Source organism: Bos javanicus, chromosome 15, assembly GCF_032452875.1.
Source record: "Bos javanicus breed banteng chromosome 15, ARS-OSU_banteng_1.0, whole genome shotgun sequence".
NCBI classification, from domain to species: Eukaryota; Metazoa; Chordata; class Mammalia; order Artiodactyla; family Bovidae; genus Bos; species Bos javanicus.
In genome coordinates this window covers 17,944,297-17,960,028 of record NC_083882.1, presented here as the reverse complement: position 1 = coordinate 17,960,028, position 15,732 = coordinate 17,944,297, and the positions used below count along the sequence as shown (strand labels likewise).

General features: G+C 37.2%; 1 protein-coding gene across 4 annotated transcripts in view; it reads right to left on the bottom strand.

Annotated features, from left to right (window-relative positions):
• Positions 1-15,732, bottom strand: part of ATM (ATM serine/threonine kinase) — a 152,252-nt gene that overhangs the window by 63,336 nt on the left and 73,184 nt on the right. For all 4 annotated transcript variants that reach the window (XM_061440214.1, XM_061440213.1, XM_061440215.1 and 1 more), the window contains 5 exons: positions 14,457-14,552; positions 11,814-11,985; positions 7,559-7,700; positions 5,784-5,960; positions 1,172-1,349 (listed from right to left, as the gene is read on the bottom strand). In XM_061440214.1, the coding sequence (XP_061296198.1) occupies positions 1,172-1,349; positions 5,784-5,960; positions 7,559-7,700; positions 11,814-11,985; positions 14,457-14,552 (765 nt within the window). The remainder of the gene's footprint in view (positions 1-1,171; positions 1,350-5,783; positions 5,961-7,558; positions 7,701-11,813; positions 11,986-14,456; positions 14,553-15,732) is intronic.

Here is a 15,732-nt window from a genome sequence, read left to right as displayed (position 1 = left end):
CAAATGAAGGCAGTGAGACTTACAGACACCAGAAAAGAAACTATTTGATAGACATCTATATATTTTCCAATAGTAGATTTTACATGTGAAATTTAAACTTTAATTTACAACAATAAAAATATTGGCATAAAATAAAACTGGCCGGTTTTATGTTTGAAAGGCTATAGCACAAACATGCATAAACAACTGATAAAGATGAAAAAAAAGTCTTAGTCAACTGTACTGGTCTTGAAGTACAGTATGTGAATTTGTACCTAGTTTTATGTTTGTACATAAAATACATTAATAATACATATTCAGGGCGTATTAATCTGTAAGTTAACATCACAGATCTATAAATCTTTTCCTTTTCTCAAATTTAGGTTTGAAAAACTGACCAACAATGAGCCCTCAACAATGTATTGATGCTATTGTTTAGTTGCTAAGTCACGACTGACTCTTTTGCGACACCGTGAACTATATATAGCCCACCAGGCTCCTCTCTCCATAAAATTTACCAGGCAAGAATACTGGAGTGTGTTGCCATTTGCTTTTCCAGGGAATCTTCCCAACCCAGGGATCGAATTCACATCTCCTGCATTGTCAGGCAGATTCTTTACCACTGAACCACTAAGGAAGCCCATGCGAATTCTCCTGCATTGTCAGGCAGATTCTTTACCACTGAGCCACCAAGGAAGCCCATGCGTATTCAATTCTTGGTTTAACTTCTCCTTAATAACCTCTCAGCATGGGAGATACTTCTTATACAACAGCATGGAAGGAGGGTAAGTTATAAAAGTTTAAGGAAAACATAGTCCAATTTTTCTTTAAAAACAAAACTAATATATATGCCAAATGTTAATTGTAGTAATCCCAGATCACAGAACTATGAGTAATTCTGGCAGCAATAAGCACAGTGTTTAATATGCACTAAATACTCAATCAGTTGCTCCATTAATATTAGTCTACATTTAATGAGAGGGTACTATGCATTAAGTATTATCCTAGGTGTTTTACACACAATATTTCATAGAAAACTTGTTACAACTTTTAACTCCATTTTACAGATGGCAGAATAGATGTTTAGAGGTTATGAGATTAAGCCTACAAAATGCCTTGATGGGACTCAAACAATATCTTTCTCTAGAACTGACACTTTAACAGTATGAAGTTGAGAAATTTAACAGAATACCTGAATCCAAATTTGCAGGGGTTGTGGATCGGCTTGTTTGTGAAGGGTGTTTGAAACAGCTAGTGAAAAATCCCTGAATGTGTGTAGAAAGGAGATTTCTCCATGATTCATCTGTATCTTGTAGTAGAATATCATGAATCAAGTATGGAAGCACAGTCTGACAAAAGTCAGTTTTCACCTAAAATATACAAACATATCCAGTCAATAGTTTTGAGTAAAAACATTTTACTTAAAATATTCATTCCCTGTTAATGACATAAGTCATGAACTCTATATACTACTAAAAAATATACAAAAAAAATATGTACCAGGTAGTGTTGTTTTTTTTAATCAAACTAACCTAGAATATCTATATAGAACATATATGTCACACTGAAGTAGTTCATTTCCAGTTGAAGCTATTTGCATATAATGAAATAGGATATTGCTTACAAATAAAATTACTATGTGACTATTGTAAAAAATACTTGATATGTGAAAAGTGTTACTAATAATCGATCTGACAAAGGGGAAAATGAGGATCAACATTGAAGAAAAAAAGCTGAAAATAGGATTTTAGCACTTTTTCTACATAGAATGAAGAGCTCTAACAGTCATGTTTAAAAGTTTACATTTTTAATAAACCCTAATTTCAGAGCTGACTGTGGCTCAGATCATGAACTCCTTATTGCAACACTCAGGCTTAAATTAAAAAAGGTAGGGAAAAACACTAGGCCATTTAGGTATGACCTAAATCACATGCATTATGATTATATACTGGAAGTGACAAATAGATTTAAGAGATTAGATCTGATAGATATTGTGCCTGAAGAACTATGGACAGAGGTTTGTGACATTATACAGGAGGCAGTGATCAAAACCACCTCCAAGAAAAAGAAATGCAAATAGGCAAAATGGTTATCTGAGGAGGTCTTACAAACAGCTGAGAAAAGAAGACAAGCAAAAGGCAAAGGACAAAAGGAAAGATATACCCATCTGAATGAAGAATTTCAAGAATAGCAAGAAGAGATAAGAAAGCCTTCCCCAGTGATCAATCCAGAGAAATAGAGGAAAACAAGAGAATGGGGAAAAAATCATGGCATCCAGTCCCATCACTTCATGGCAAACAGACGGGGGAAAAATGGAAACTGTGACAGACTTTATTTTCTTTGGCTCCCAAATCACTGCGGACGGTGACCGCAGTCATGAAATTAAAAGACGCCTGCCCCTTGGAAGAAAAGCTATGAAAAACCTAGACAGCATATTAAAAAGCAGAGACATCGCGTTGCTGACAAAGGTCCATATAATCAAAGCGAGAGCTGGACCATAAGGAAGTCTGAACACCAAAAAATTGATACTTTCGAATTGTGATGCTGGAGTAGTCTCTGGAGAGACCCTTAGACAGTAAGGAGATTTAAACAGTCAACCCTAAAGGAAATCAACCCTGAATATCCATTTGAAATACTGATGCTAAAGCTGAGGCACCAATACTTTGGCCATCTGATGTGAAGAGCCAACTCATTAGAAAAGACCTTGTTACTGGTAAAGATTGAGAGCAGGAGGAGAAGGACAGGATGAGATGGTTGGATGGAATCATCAACTCAATGGACATGAGTCTAAGCAAACTGCAAGACACAGTGAAGAACAGGGAAGACTGGCGTGTTGCAGTTCATGGGGTTGCAAAGACTGGGTCAGTGACTGAACAACAATAACAAAGAAAGCATGTCACAGATTTGATGCAGAAAAAGCTTTTGACACCCATTTACGATTTAAAAAAAAAAAAAACAACACACAAAAACTCTCCAGGAAGCAGGAATAGAGGGAACCTACCTCAACCTAATAAAGGCCATGTACGACAAAACCAAAACTAACATCACACTCAACAGTGAAAAACTGAAAACATTTTCTCTAAGATCAGAAACAAGATGAGGATGTCTACTCTCGCCATTTTTATTCAGCATAGTTTTGGAAGTCCTAGCCATAGCAATCAGAGAAAAAAAAAAGAAAAGAAATCCAAATTGGAAAAGAAGAGGTGAAACAGTACTGTTGTCAGGTGACATGATACTATACATCAGATCAGATCAGATCAGTCGCTCAGTCGTGTCCGACTCTTTGAGACCCCATGAATCGCAGCACGCCAGGCCTCCCTGTCCATCACCAACTCCTGGAGTTCACTCAGACTCACATCCATCGAGTCAGTGATGCCATCCAGCCATCTCATCCTCTGTCATCCCCTTCTCCTCTTGCCCTCAATCCCTCCCAGCATCAGAGTCTTTTCCAATGAGTCAACTCTTCGCATGAGGTGGCCCAAGTACTGGAGTTTCAGCTTTAGCATCATTCCTTCCAAAGAAATCCCAGGGCTGATCTTCTTCAGAATGGACTGATTGGATCTCCTTGCAGTCCAAGGGACTCTCAAGAGTCTTCTCCAACACCACAGTTCAAGAGCATCAATTCTTCGGCGCTCAGCCTTCTTCACAGTCCAACTCTCACATCCATACATGACCACTGGAAAAACCACATCCTTGACTAGATGAACCTCTGTTGGCAAAGTAATGTCTCTGCTTTTGAATATGCTATCTAGGTTGGTCATAACTTTCCTTCCAAAGAGTAAGGGTCTTTTAATTTCATGGCTGCAGTCACCATCTGTAGTGATTCTGGAGCCCAGAAAAATAAAGTCTGACACTATTTCCATTGTTTTCCCATCTATTTCCCATGAAGTGATGGGACCAGATGCCATAATCTTTGTTTTCTGAATGTTGAGCTTTAAGCCAACTTTTCACTCTCCACTTTCACTTTCATCAAGAGGCTTCTGAGTTCCTCTTCACTTTCTGCCATAAGGGTGGTGTCATCTGCATATCTGAGGTTATTGATATTTCTCCCAGCAATCTTGATTCCAGCTTGTGTTTCTTCCAGTCCAGCGTTTCTCATGGTGTACTCTGCATATAAGTTAAATAAGCGGGGTGACAATATACAGCCTTGACGAACTCCTTTTCCTATTTGGAACCAGTCTGTTGTTCCATGTCCAGTTCGAACTGTTGCTTCCTGACGGGCATACACATTTCTCAAGAGGCAGGTCAGGTGGTCTGGTATTCCCATCTCTTGAAGAATTTTCCACAGTTTACTGTGATCCACACAGTCAAAGGCTTTGGCATAGTCAATAAAGCAGAAATAGATGTTTTTCTGGAACTCTCTTGCTTTTTCCATGATCCAGCAGTTGTTGGCAATTTGATCTCTGGTTCCTCTGCCTTTTCTAAAACCAGCTTGAACATCAGGAAGTTCACGGTTCACATATTGCTGAAGTCTGGCTTGGAGAATTTTGAGCATTACTTTACTAGCGTGTGAGATGAGTGCAATTGTGCGGTGGTTTGAGCATTCTTTGGCATTGCCTTTCTTTGGGATTGGAATGAAAACTGACCTTTTCCAGAAATGCAAATCAAAACTACAATGAGGTATCACCTCAAACAGTCAGGATGGCCATCATCAAAAAATGTACAAACAATAAGTGTGGCCTCCTACACTATGGGGTGGAATATAAGTTGGTATAGTCAATTGGAGAATAGTATGGAGGTTCCTTAAAAAACTAAAAATAGAGCTACCATATGATTCTGAAAGCCCACTCCTGGACATATTTATCCAGAGAAAACTATAATTCGAAACAACACATGCACTGCAATGTTCACTGCAGCATTATTTACAACAGCCAGGACATGGAAGCAACCTAAATGTCTATCAACAGAGGAACAGATAAAGAAGATGTGGTACATATATATACGATAGAATTTTACTTGGCCATAAAAAGAACAAAATAATGATATTTGCAGCAACCTGGATGGACCCAAAGATTGTCAGACTGAGTGACTTAAGTCAGAGAAAGGTAATATCATAGGTTTTATGTAGAATCTAAAAAAAGGCACACGTGGACTTATTTACGAAATTGAAACAGAGTCACAGATGTAGAATATAATATATGGTTCCAGAACAGGGGGTGGGTATAAACCGGGAAACTGGGACTGACATACACATACTACTATATATAAAACAGATAACTAATAAGGACCTACTGTATAGCACAGGGAACTCTTCTTAATACTCTTTAAAGATCCACATGGGAAAAGAATCTAAAAAAGAGTGGGTACATGTATAACTGGTTCACTTTGCTGTACAGCAGAAATCAACACATCGTAAACCAATTATATTTCAATAAAAATTAAAAAAAAAAAAAAAAAAAAAAACCATCACAGAAAGTTAATGACAATGACCTCAATAAAAGTAAATTTAAAAAGTTAGAACAGACCTTTGGTTAACACAAATAATTTCTAATCATCTGTATTTTAACTATCATTAGTAACATGTTATTTATGACACACCCTTAGAACTCTTCTGAAATGTAGCTACCTCACAGCTGAAAAGTCCTATATAAAAAGATGCTCTGTTGAATGGGTTCACAACAGCTGAGTATAAGTTATTTTGCATGAAGGTGGTGTGCAATACACAGAACTCTTTCTTTATATATAGGCCATGAACATGAACAAAAAAGCAAAATGGAATGGGACAAGCAAAGAAAATTATGATGAGAAAGCTCAAATGAAAAAAGCAGAAGTAGAAAGGGTATGAGTCAGACTAATCCTCTTACCTCACACATTGGCTTTAATAACTGAAGAACTTCACTTTTTGTGCCACCACTATTCAAAAAAGCACAAGTCAGTGTCTTTAACCAAATGTCATGATTTTCACTTTGAGGAATCCACAGGCTTGTATCATCCAAGCCTTCTAAAGGATTTTCTTTATCAAGTCTTAGTACTTCTAAAAACTAGAAAAAAGTGATAAGAAAACGTAAATACAGTAACCAGAAACACATTTTATCTTTCCTGTGCCAAACAAATATCTAGGCATAAACAAACACGTTTCCAAATAAAACTGCTGCTGCTGCTGCTAATAAGTCACTTCAGTCGTGTCCGACTCTGTGCGACCCCATAGACGGAAGCCCACCAGGCTCCCCCATCCCTGGGATTCTCCAGGCAAGAACACTGGAGTGGGTTGCCATTCCCTAAAGTGAAGTCGCTCAGTCATGTTTGACTCTTAGTGACCCCATGGTCTGCAGCCCACCAGGCTCCTCCATCCATGGGATTTTCCAGTCAAGAGTACTGGAGTGGGGTGCCATTGCATTCTCTGCCAAATAAAACTAAATATAGTTAAAACTAAATCTATATACATCAGTTACTTTTAAAAATTAAAAGACAATTATGCTTATGAAAGGTAGAATCTGGTGAAAATTTACTGATCTAAACAGGAGGAAACTTCTACTCTCAGTTTATTAGTGGTATGTTGAATCACAGACTCTTTCCCTTAAATATGTAACCAGTCCGTATCTACCATACAGAACTGATTTCAGGATGAAATGAAATTTTAAAATCTTAAAACTGCAATGTTTAACAGGTTACAATATTCAGTTCACTTCAGTTCCTCAGTCGTGTCTGACTCTTTGCAACCCCATGAACTGCAGCATGGGAAACCTCCCTGTCCATCACCAACTCCTGGAGTTTGCCCAAACTCATGTCCATTGAGTTGTCGATACCATCTAACTATCTCAACCTCTGTCGTCCCCTTCTCCTCCTGCCTTCAATCTTTCCCAACATCAGGGTCTTTTTCAATGAGTCAGTTCTTCACATCAAAGTACTGGAGCTTCAGCTTCAGCATCAGTCCTTTCAATGACTATTCAGGACTGATTTCCTTTATAATAGTTTGTAATTTATAATATTACTTATAATTTTATAATTTATAATATTCAGGAATGATTAATAAGTTTATACTGCCAATAATTTCATTAAGACCAAAATTATATTTATGATACATTATGTTACTGAAGTTAAATTGGTAAAAACTCAATGGCATATTTCTCAGTTGCTTTATGAAAAGAAAGTATTAAAGAATGCTTTAAATAAGCTATAAAATGCTTAGATTAATAAAGTAAAGGTTCTTAAGTCTCTTTCATAGAGTCCTTTCAGTGGAACCTTGTTATGTCTGACATCAACATGAAAAAGGGAGAAATCTAGGTCATCTTAAATTTCACATTAACTTATTATCACAATACCTATAAACCACACCAGGAGCAATGGCTTGTATCTAGTCAAAGAAAGGGGTTTTCCACTCCTTGAAAAAAAAACCTGTCATTAAGAACTCCTCCTATGCACCCCCAAATCAACCATAATTTCTCTAGGCTACCTCTCTCAGATTTTCCACACTGCCATAACTAAAAATACAAATCCCTTGGATTCAAATTATAGCTGAAATTATTTCCAAAAACATTAAGTGTTAGCATAATTAAGCAATATGACATTCATAGCCCACAGCAAATACAACTGTTCTAGATATAGTGGGTAATCAATAAACATTCATTATTTGAGAGACCTTTTTTCTTGATGTTCTAAAAGGCTGTAGATAGATCAGCATGGGATCAGTTGTTGCCTTATAAATATCCCAGAAACGATGTCCAGTTTTCGTGGTTAAAATGCTTTTCAAACAGGTAACAGCTGCTGCTCGCACTTTGACACTGAAAAACACATATAATTCAAACACCACAAAATATATCAATATTAATCTTAATGAATGTGAAGCAACTCCTTATGAAAAAATTAAAACCTTAAATTATATTAGGAAACCTTTGCGTTTATTAGGAAATTTTATACCTATAAAATTGGGTAATACCAAACAGTTACCAAGCACTTTTTAATATTCCTTTAGTAAACCTGAGTTACTAATCACTGTAACAGCAATTCCTTTCATTCACTATAAGAAAGTTTATGACTTACTATAAATTTAAAAGTCTCATAAAAAGAAATACTTGAAAATAATATTGACTAATGATGAATGAGAATGACAGAATACTAATCACCCACAAAAAATATTTTGATAACATTTTCTCTATGAGGAACAAATAATTTGGGGTAACAGAGAATGGAATTTCCCTACAAATGATAACATTATTGTCTAGAGCAATTTTAAACGAACCGTAAGTGAAAAGCTAGTTGGAATTATTAGGTAAGACTCTATAATCTCTAATAAAAAATTAAAGGTCCTTCTCTTTTTCAAAAAATTAAGAAAAAGGGGACTGTAATACAACAGTACTGAAAATATGATAGCTGACATAAAATGTCTTAAAGCCTGATACTATATATGATAATGAGCTATCAAGTAAAGGCTTAAGTCCTTTTAGGAGTCTCAATTTAAGACATAGAAGCATAAACCCTAAACTTGAATTCATCCTTCATTCTGCTATCTTTCCCTATCTCCTCCAAATTAAATTCATCAGCAGATTCTGCTGCTCTGTGTTAAAAATATCCCCAGGTTCCATTTCATCTTCACTGAAAGTGAAGTGAAAGTCTCATCCAACTCTTTGTGACCCCATGGACCATACATAGCACACCAGGCTCCTCTGTCCATGGAACTCTCCTGGCAAAGATACTGAAGTGGGTTGCCATTTCCTTCTCCAGGGGATCTTCCTGACCCAGGGATCGAACCTGGGTCTCTCGCATTGCAGGCAAATTCTTTACTATTTGAGCCAGCAGGGAAGCCTGCCTTCTGCCACCCTTCCTCTGGACTACTGCAACAGTTTCATAATCAGGCATCCTATTTCCATTTTTGCCCTATCACAAGCCACTTGCCATATAAAAGTCCCAGTAAAAGGATTAGTTGCATCATGATTACACTGCTTAAAACTCCATAGCTTCCTTATGTATTTCAAATAAAATCAAATTTATTAATCAGAATTAGTCAGACCTTTCTAATTTAATTTCACATCATCTTCTTCCACACCAGGCTTTTTCTGATCCTCAAACACATGAAGCTTCTTTCTACTCTAGCTATTCCCTGCCTGGAATGTTTTATTCCTAATCATCTTCCAGTTAATTCCTCAACACTCAGATCCACTAAATTACATTTCCTCACAGAAGCCTTCCATGATTCTGTGAATTCCTTAGTCAACATCCCTTTGTATACCTGAGGTCCCTCAAACATGTAATGATTTTTTTCCTCTTACAAAAAAGACAGGAAAAACAAACTGTACCTATTCCCCACGGTTCTCAAGTTTAAGTTACACTGGTATTTTTGTGCACCTTTTTCTGAAAAATCAATTGCAAATTACTGTGTAACAAGTGAAACACAAAGCTTGCAAATTTTCTGTGGAAAATCTCTTCAAAATCTGTATCAGATACACTTTGAAATATATTTTTTTAGAATGAGATGAATTAAAAAATGAATAGAAAAATGGCTAAATGTGATAAAATAAGGATAATAATGGCAGAATATAGTAAAAATCTAGGTGGTAATTATATGGGTATTTACTGCAAAATTTTTTCAGTTTTGCTGTATGCTTGAAAATTTTTCTAACAAAATGTTGGGAAGGAAACCATGCCAGCCCTTTCACTGTAACAACAACAATACAAGAGAGAAAGATACATGTCCTTAAAATCAACAATGAAAACATAGCAAGTAGACATTATTGCCAATCATTTATTCCCCAAGAGAAGGAGAGGGTGTTACAGGGAAACAGATGCAAAATACCTTTTCACCATAGTATGGGAGTTCATGCCTGCTCAGTCATGTCCAATTCTTTGCAACTCCATGGACTGTAGCCCACCAGGCTCCTCTGTCCACAGGATTTCCCAGGCAGGAAGACTGGAGTGGGTTGTCATTTCCTTCTCCAGGGGATCTTCCTGACCCAGGGATTGAACCTGCTTCTCCTGCATTGGCAGGTGGATTCTTTACCACTAGGCCACCTGGGAAGCCCTATTCACCTTAGAAACATGCCCAATTGTGGGCAAAAATCGTTTGAACCCAGTCCCCAAAAATGGTGGTGATGAAATGCTCAAATATATCAAAAATAAATCCATTTGACCTTTGAACAACAAGGGTTTGAACTGTATAGATCCACTTATACACAGAATTTTTTCAATAGCAAATACTATACCATCTGCAGTTGGTTGACTCCTCAGATACAGAACCATGGATAGAGAGCCCCAACTGTAAGTATATATGAACCTTCCACTAAGCAAAGCATCCTTACCCTCACGTTGTTCAAGGGTCTGTAAATAATACATAAGTAAGTTAGTGAAGTTGCTCAGTCGTGTCCGACTCTTTGAGACCCCACTGACAATAGCCTGCACCAGGCTCCTCTGTCCATGGGATTTTCTAGGCAAGAGTACTGGAGTGGGTTGCCATTTCCTTCTCCAGGGAATCTTCCCAACCCAGGGATTGAACTGAGGTCTCCCGCATTGTAGACAGACGCTTTACCATCTGCTGCTGCTACTGCTGCTAAGTCACTTCAGTCGTGTCCAACTCTGTGCGACCCCATAGACAGCAGCCCACCAGGCTCCCCTGTCCCTGGGATTCTCCAGGCAAGAATACTGGAGTGGGTTGCCATTTCCTTCTCCAATGCATGAAAGTGAAAAGTGAAAGTGAAGGCGCTCAGTCGTGTCCGACCCTCAGCGACCCCATGGACTTCAGCCTTCCAGGCTCCTCCGTCCATGGGATTTTCCAGGCAAGAGTACTGGAGTAGGGTGCCATTGCCTTCTCCACTGCAAATAGATAAATGGGGAGGGGATGAGAAAGCAAAAGTAATCTCATAATCAGCAAGCTGAAATTATACTGTTGCCATTTTGTTTTGTATTGAGCATTAATGGGAAAAAGAAAGCCCTGTCTGATTAGCTTAAAACTTTTGGAGTTGTAATTCCCATTCTATGACCTATTTTAAAAGGATACAAGTGAACTTATTTATAAAACAGAAACAGACTCACAGCCTTGGAGAAGGAATTTATGGTTGTCAAGGGGGAAGGATGAAGGAGAGAGATAGGGAGTTTGGGATTGACACATACACACTACTATATTTAAAGTGGATAACCAACAAGGATCTACTGTATATAAAGCACAGGGAACTCTGCTCAATGTTATATGGCAGCCTGGATGGAAGGTGAGTTTGAGAGAGAATGGATATAATATAGCCGAGTCCCTTTTCTGTCCACCTGAAACTATCACCGAATTGTTAATCCATCATACTTCAATATAAAATAAAACTTTTTTTAAAAAAAGAATCAAAACGTCTAGTTGAGAGGAAAGTGGTACCTTTGATTTCAACAAGTGCCCAAAATACCCCCATTTATACTCCCCTATCCTAATGCTTTCTGTGGAACCACTTGGTAGTTTTGCACTATTTATTTGTCTAGTCTACCCTTCCCTGGTGGCTCAGCTGGTAAAGAATCTGCCCGCCAATACGGGAGACCTAGGTTCGATCCCTTGGTTGGGAAGATCCCCTGGAGAAGGGAACAGCTACCCACTCCAGTATTCTGGCCTGGAGAATTCCATGGACTATTCCATGCAATTGCAAAGAGTCAGACAGGACTGAGCGACTTTCAATTTCACTCTCACTAAAATTTAACATGCACCTCGTCTCGTATATACATCATGATAATAAACACCTGGCATATAGGGTTTTAGTAATTATGTGAATTAATAAAAATACAATGATTTTGACTAAATATTTAAGATCAAAAGTATGGCAACTTAAAGGAGAAAGCTTTAGTTATTGGAAATGTTAATTTATATGAGGTATCAATCTTGAATGTCAAATTGAGGAAGTGCTATCAGACACAAGGTATCATTAAATACTCACCAATCTTCTACCAGTGTATTATTCAGGTAAGTCAGCACTACGAAGGTCCACTGAAGTTCTTTATCTTCAAATAACTCGAGAGCCTTGGTATAAGATGTATCTTTACTATGTTGTATAGCTATTGTAGAGAAATCTATAGGACCCACTTCTCCCAAGCAGCTTCCAACAGCCTCTACATATAGAAATTCCAATTCAGTAAAGTTATAGCTAAGAGATCATATATAAAACAGAAATTTTCTAATTTCAAAAATATGTTTTTGTCATCCTTTAACATTTAAATGTTTCCTCACTCCAGTATTCTTGCCTGGAAAATCTCATGGATGGAGCCTGGTAGGCTACAGTCCATGGGGTCGCAAAGAGTAGGACATGACTGAGCGACTTCACTTCACTTCATAGATGTTCAATAGATTCAAGAAGCTACAAAATATTGTATCATTTCCTTTACATATCATCCATGTGGGTAATATTTTCCCTTATAAAATCATATCCAAGAGATAGATTAACTAGTAAAATGTAGATATTCAGGGAAGTCTAAATATAGCCATCGTGCATGCGTGCATGCTAAGTCGCTTCAGTCATGTCTGACTCTGTGCGACCCCATGGACAGCAGCCCACCAGGCTCCTCTGTCCAAAGCATTCTCCAGGCAAGAATACTGGAGTGGGTTACCACTACCTTCTCCAATAGCCATTGTATGTATCCACTTTTTTTTGAGGTATTACATAAAGTTCATAAATTTTACACACTCAGTTCAGTAAAAATTCACATATACATGCAGGCACATATATTTTCTTTCCACCTATATTCTCACTACCCAAATGAAGATAGATGTTTTCAGGATGCCAGAGGGCTGCCTCATGTTCTTCCCCTGTCATTATGGTATTTAATAAAATATGTTAAAAAATTATTGATAATTCTCCTTTCAAAAGGTGGAGCCTATTCCTCTCTTGAGTGTTGGCTGTACTTAGTGACTTACTTCTAAAAAACAGAATGTGTATAAGTCTTTCACCTCCTTAACTAAAATTACCCTAGGTATGTAATTCTCTTAAGTGCTATTATAAATGGAATTGTAAATGGAATGGAATTTCCATTTTAGATTGTTCACTGCTGGTGTACAGAAACACAAATGAATTCTGCATGTTGATCTTGTATACTGCAATTTTGCTGAATCCACTTATTTTTCTGATAGTAGCTTTCCTATAGATTTTCAATTTAAGTCTGAATTTTACAATAAGGAGTTCATGATCTGAGCCAGTCAGCTCCTGGTCTTCTTTTTGCTGACTGTACAGAGCTTCTCCATCTTCTGCTGCAAAGAATATGATCAATCTGATTTCAGTATTGACCATCTGGTGATGTCCATGCGTAGAGTCGTCTCTTGTGTTGTTGGAAGAGGGTGTTTGGTATGACTAGTGTGTTCTCTTCACAAAACTCTGTTAGCCTTTGCCCTGCTTCATTTTGTACTCCAAGGCCAAACTTGCCTGTTACTCCAGGTATCTCTTGACTTCGTACTTTTGCATTCCAGTCCCCTATGATGAAAAGGACATCTGTTTTGGGTGTTAGTTCTAGAAAGTCTTCTAGGTCTTCATAGAACCATTCAACCTCAGCTTCTTTGGCATTAGTGGTTGGGACATAGACTTGGATTACTGTGATATGGAATGGTTTGCCTTGGAAATGAACAGAGATCATTCTGTCACTTTAGAGACTGCACCCAGGCACAGCATTTCGGATTCTTTGTTGACTATGAGTGAAAGTGAAAGTTCCTCCGTCGTGTCCGATTCTTTGCAACCCCATGGACTGTATCGTCTATGGAATTCCCCAGAGGAGAATACTGCAGTGGGTAGTCTCTCCCTTCCCCAGGGGATCTTTCCAACCCAGAGATTGAACCCAGGTCTCCTGCATTGCAGGTGGATTCTTTACCAGCTGAGCCATAAGGGAAGCCCTGTTGACTATGAGGGCTACTCCATTTCTTCTAAGGGATTCTTGCCCACGGTAGTAGATATTACAGTCATCCATATTAAATTTTCCCATTCCGGTCCATTTTAGTTTACTGATTCTTAAAATGCCGATGTTCACTGTTGCCATCTCTTGTTTGACCACTTCCAATTTACCTTGATTCATGGACCTAACATTCCAGGTTCGGATGCAATATTGTTCTTTACAGCATCAGACTTTACTTCCATCACCAGTCACATCCATAACTGGGTGTTGTTTTCACTTTGGCTCAGCCTCTTCATTCTTTCTGGAGCTGTTTCTCCATTCTTGTCTAGTAGCATACTGAGCACCTATTGACCTGGTAAGTTCATCTCTCAGTGTCATACCTTTTTGCTTTTTCATACTGTTCATTGGGTTCTCAAGTCAAGAATAATGAAGTGTTTGCCATTCCCTCTCCAGTAAATATGTACAAGCCATTTTCAAATTAATAGTTATGCACATATATTAATTACTAACTTTTTACTTTATATGAATGTCTAAGGAAGGAAAATATGAAAGGAGAGCTGCTTAAGGATACTTGAACTAAACAGAAATCGAACTAGCACCTCACATTTCCCCAGTATTTCAGACAACAAATTTTACTGATTTTTAAAATGTTATGTAGATGACCACTCAAACAAAAAAACTCATATTCACTAAGCCAAATAGATTACCTAAAACTTCTCTTTCACCAGTGTGGTTTACTGCCATCTTGGATAACTGCAACAAGCTGACAACCAGCTTCACCATTATGCCATCCTGAGGGTTATCTAGAAGCGGTTTTGAAAAAACTAGTTTAAGTTATGGTGGAGACAACACTTTCCTTTATAATATGCTCATATATTAAATTGTGTGACTAGAAAACTTTAATAAAGATTTTAAATTGTGGGCGCTTTAAAAATACAAAGTAAATGAATGTATCTGAATTTCCTTCTTCAATAGAATCATGTAAAAACATTTGGCAGCAATATTTGGCAGACAGAGAGAGAAAAATGTCTTAACAAGTTGTGCAGAGAAATCAAGACCTTTAGAAAAATCACATTTAGAAACACAAAAATTATTCAGCATTAAACTAGAAGGAACCTTGGGAGAATGCCTGGTTTTTTAGCCTCTTGCATTTAGAATAGACCAGCCCTGTCCAATACAATTTTCTGCAATGGTGATAATGGTCTATAATCCATGCTGTCCAATGACAGCCACAAGCCACATGTTACTACTGAGAACTTGACATGTGCTAGTACAACAAAGAAGTTGAAGTTTAAATTTTACTGAATTTTAAGTCATTTAAATTTAAATAGCTACAAACATCTATTGGCTATATTGGTATGAATCAATAAAATACCCAAATACACAAGAATTAGATATACAAAGAGAAAGTTCATGTTTCATATATATATACATTTATATACCTCAAGAACAAATATTCTAGAAACTCAGAATTCAGATGGTCAAAACAAAATTAATTTTTAAAAGTACTGAGGACAAAAATCACAGAATAGAAATATGAAGTTAATGAGCACAGGATGATGAAAATCAAAACATAAGTAGAAAATATTTCCATCAAGTGCAATACTGTAGTAACCTAAAAACTAAAATCAAATCAACTTAAAAATGGAAGTTTTCTTAAGTTAAAAAAAAAAGCTAGAAACACATACAAATATGTGTGTAGATACAAAACAGACACATACATACATACAAACAAAACACATACATGGCTAAGATGCTTAAAATGAAATGTTTTTTTTATTTAAATAAACTGGGGTAGTAGGCAGAGAGATTACTTTGCATGCCTCCTTTTAAAGAACTCAAATTTTTCTTTTGGGCAGTAGCAAATTGTTAACATTTTTTTAAGCGGCAGAATAAATTTGGACATTCCAGCACAGGTCCACATTTACATGGATAAAATGGTAGTAATTCAAGGTAAGGATACAACTTAGAAAGTCTTTCATA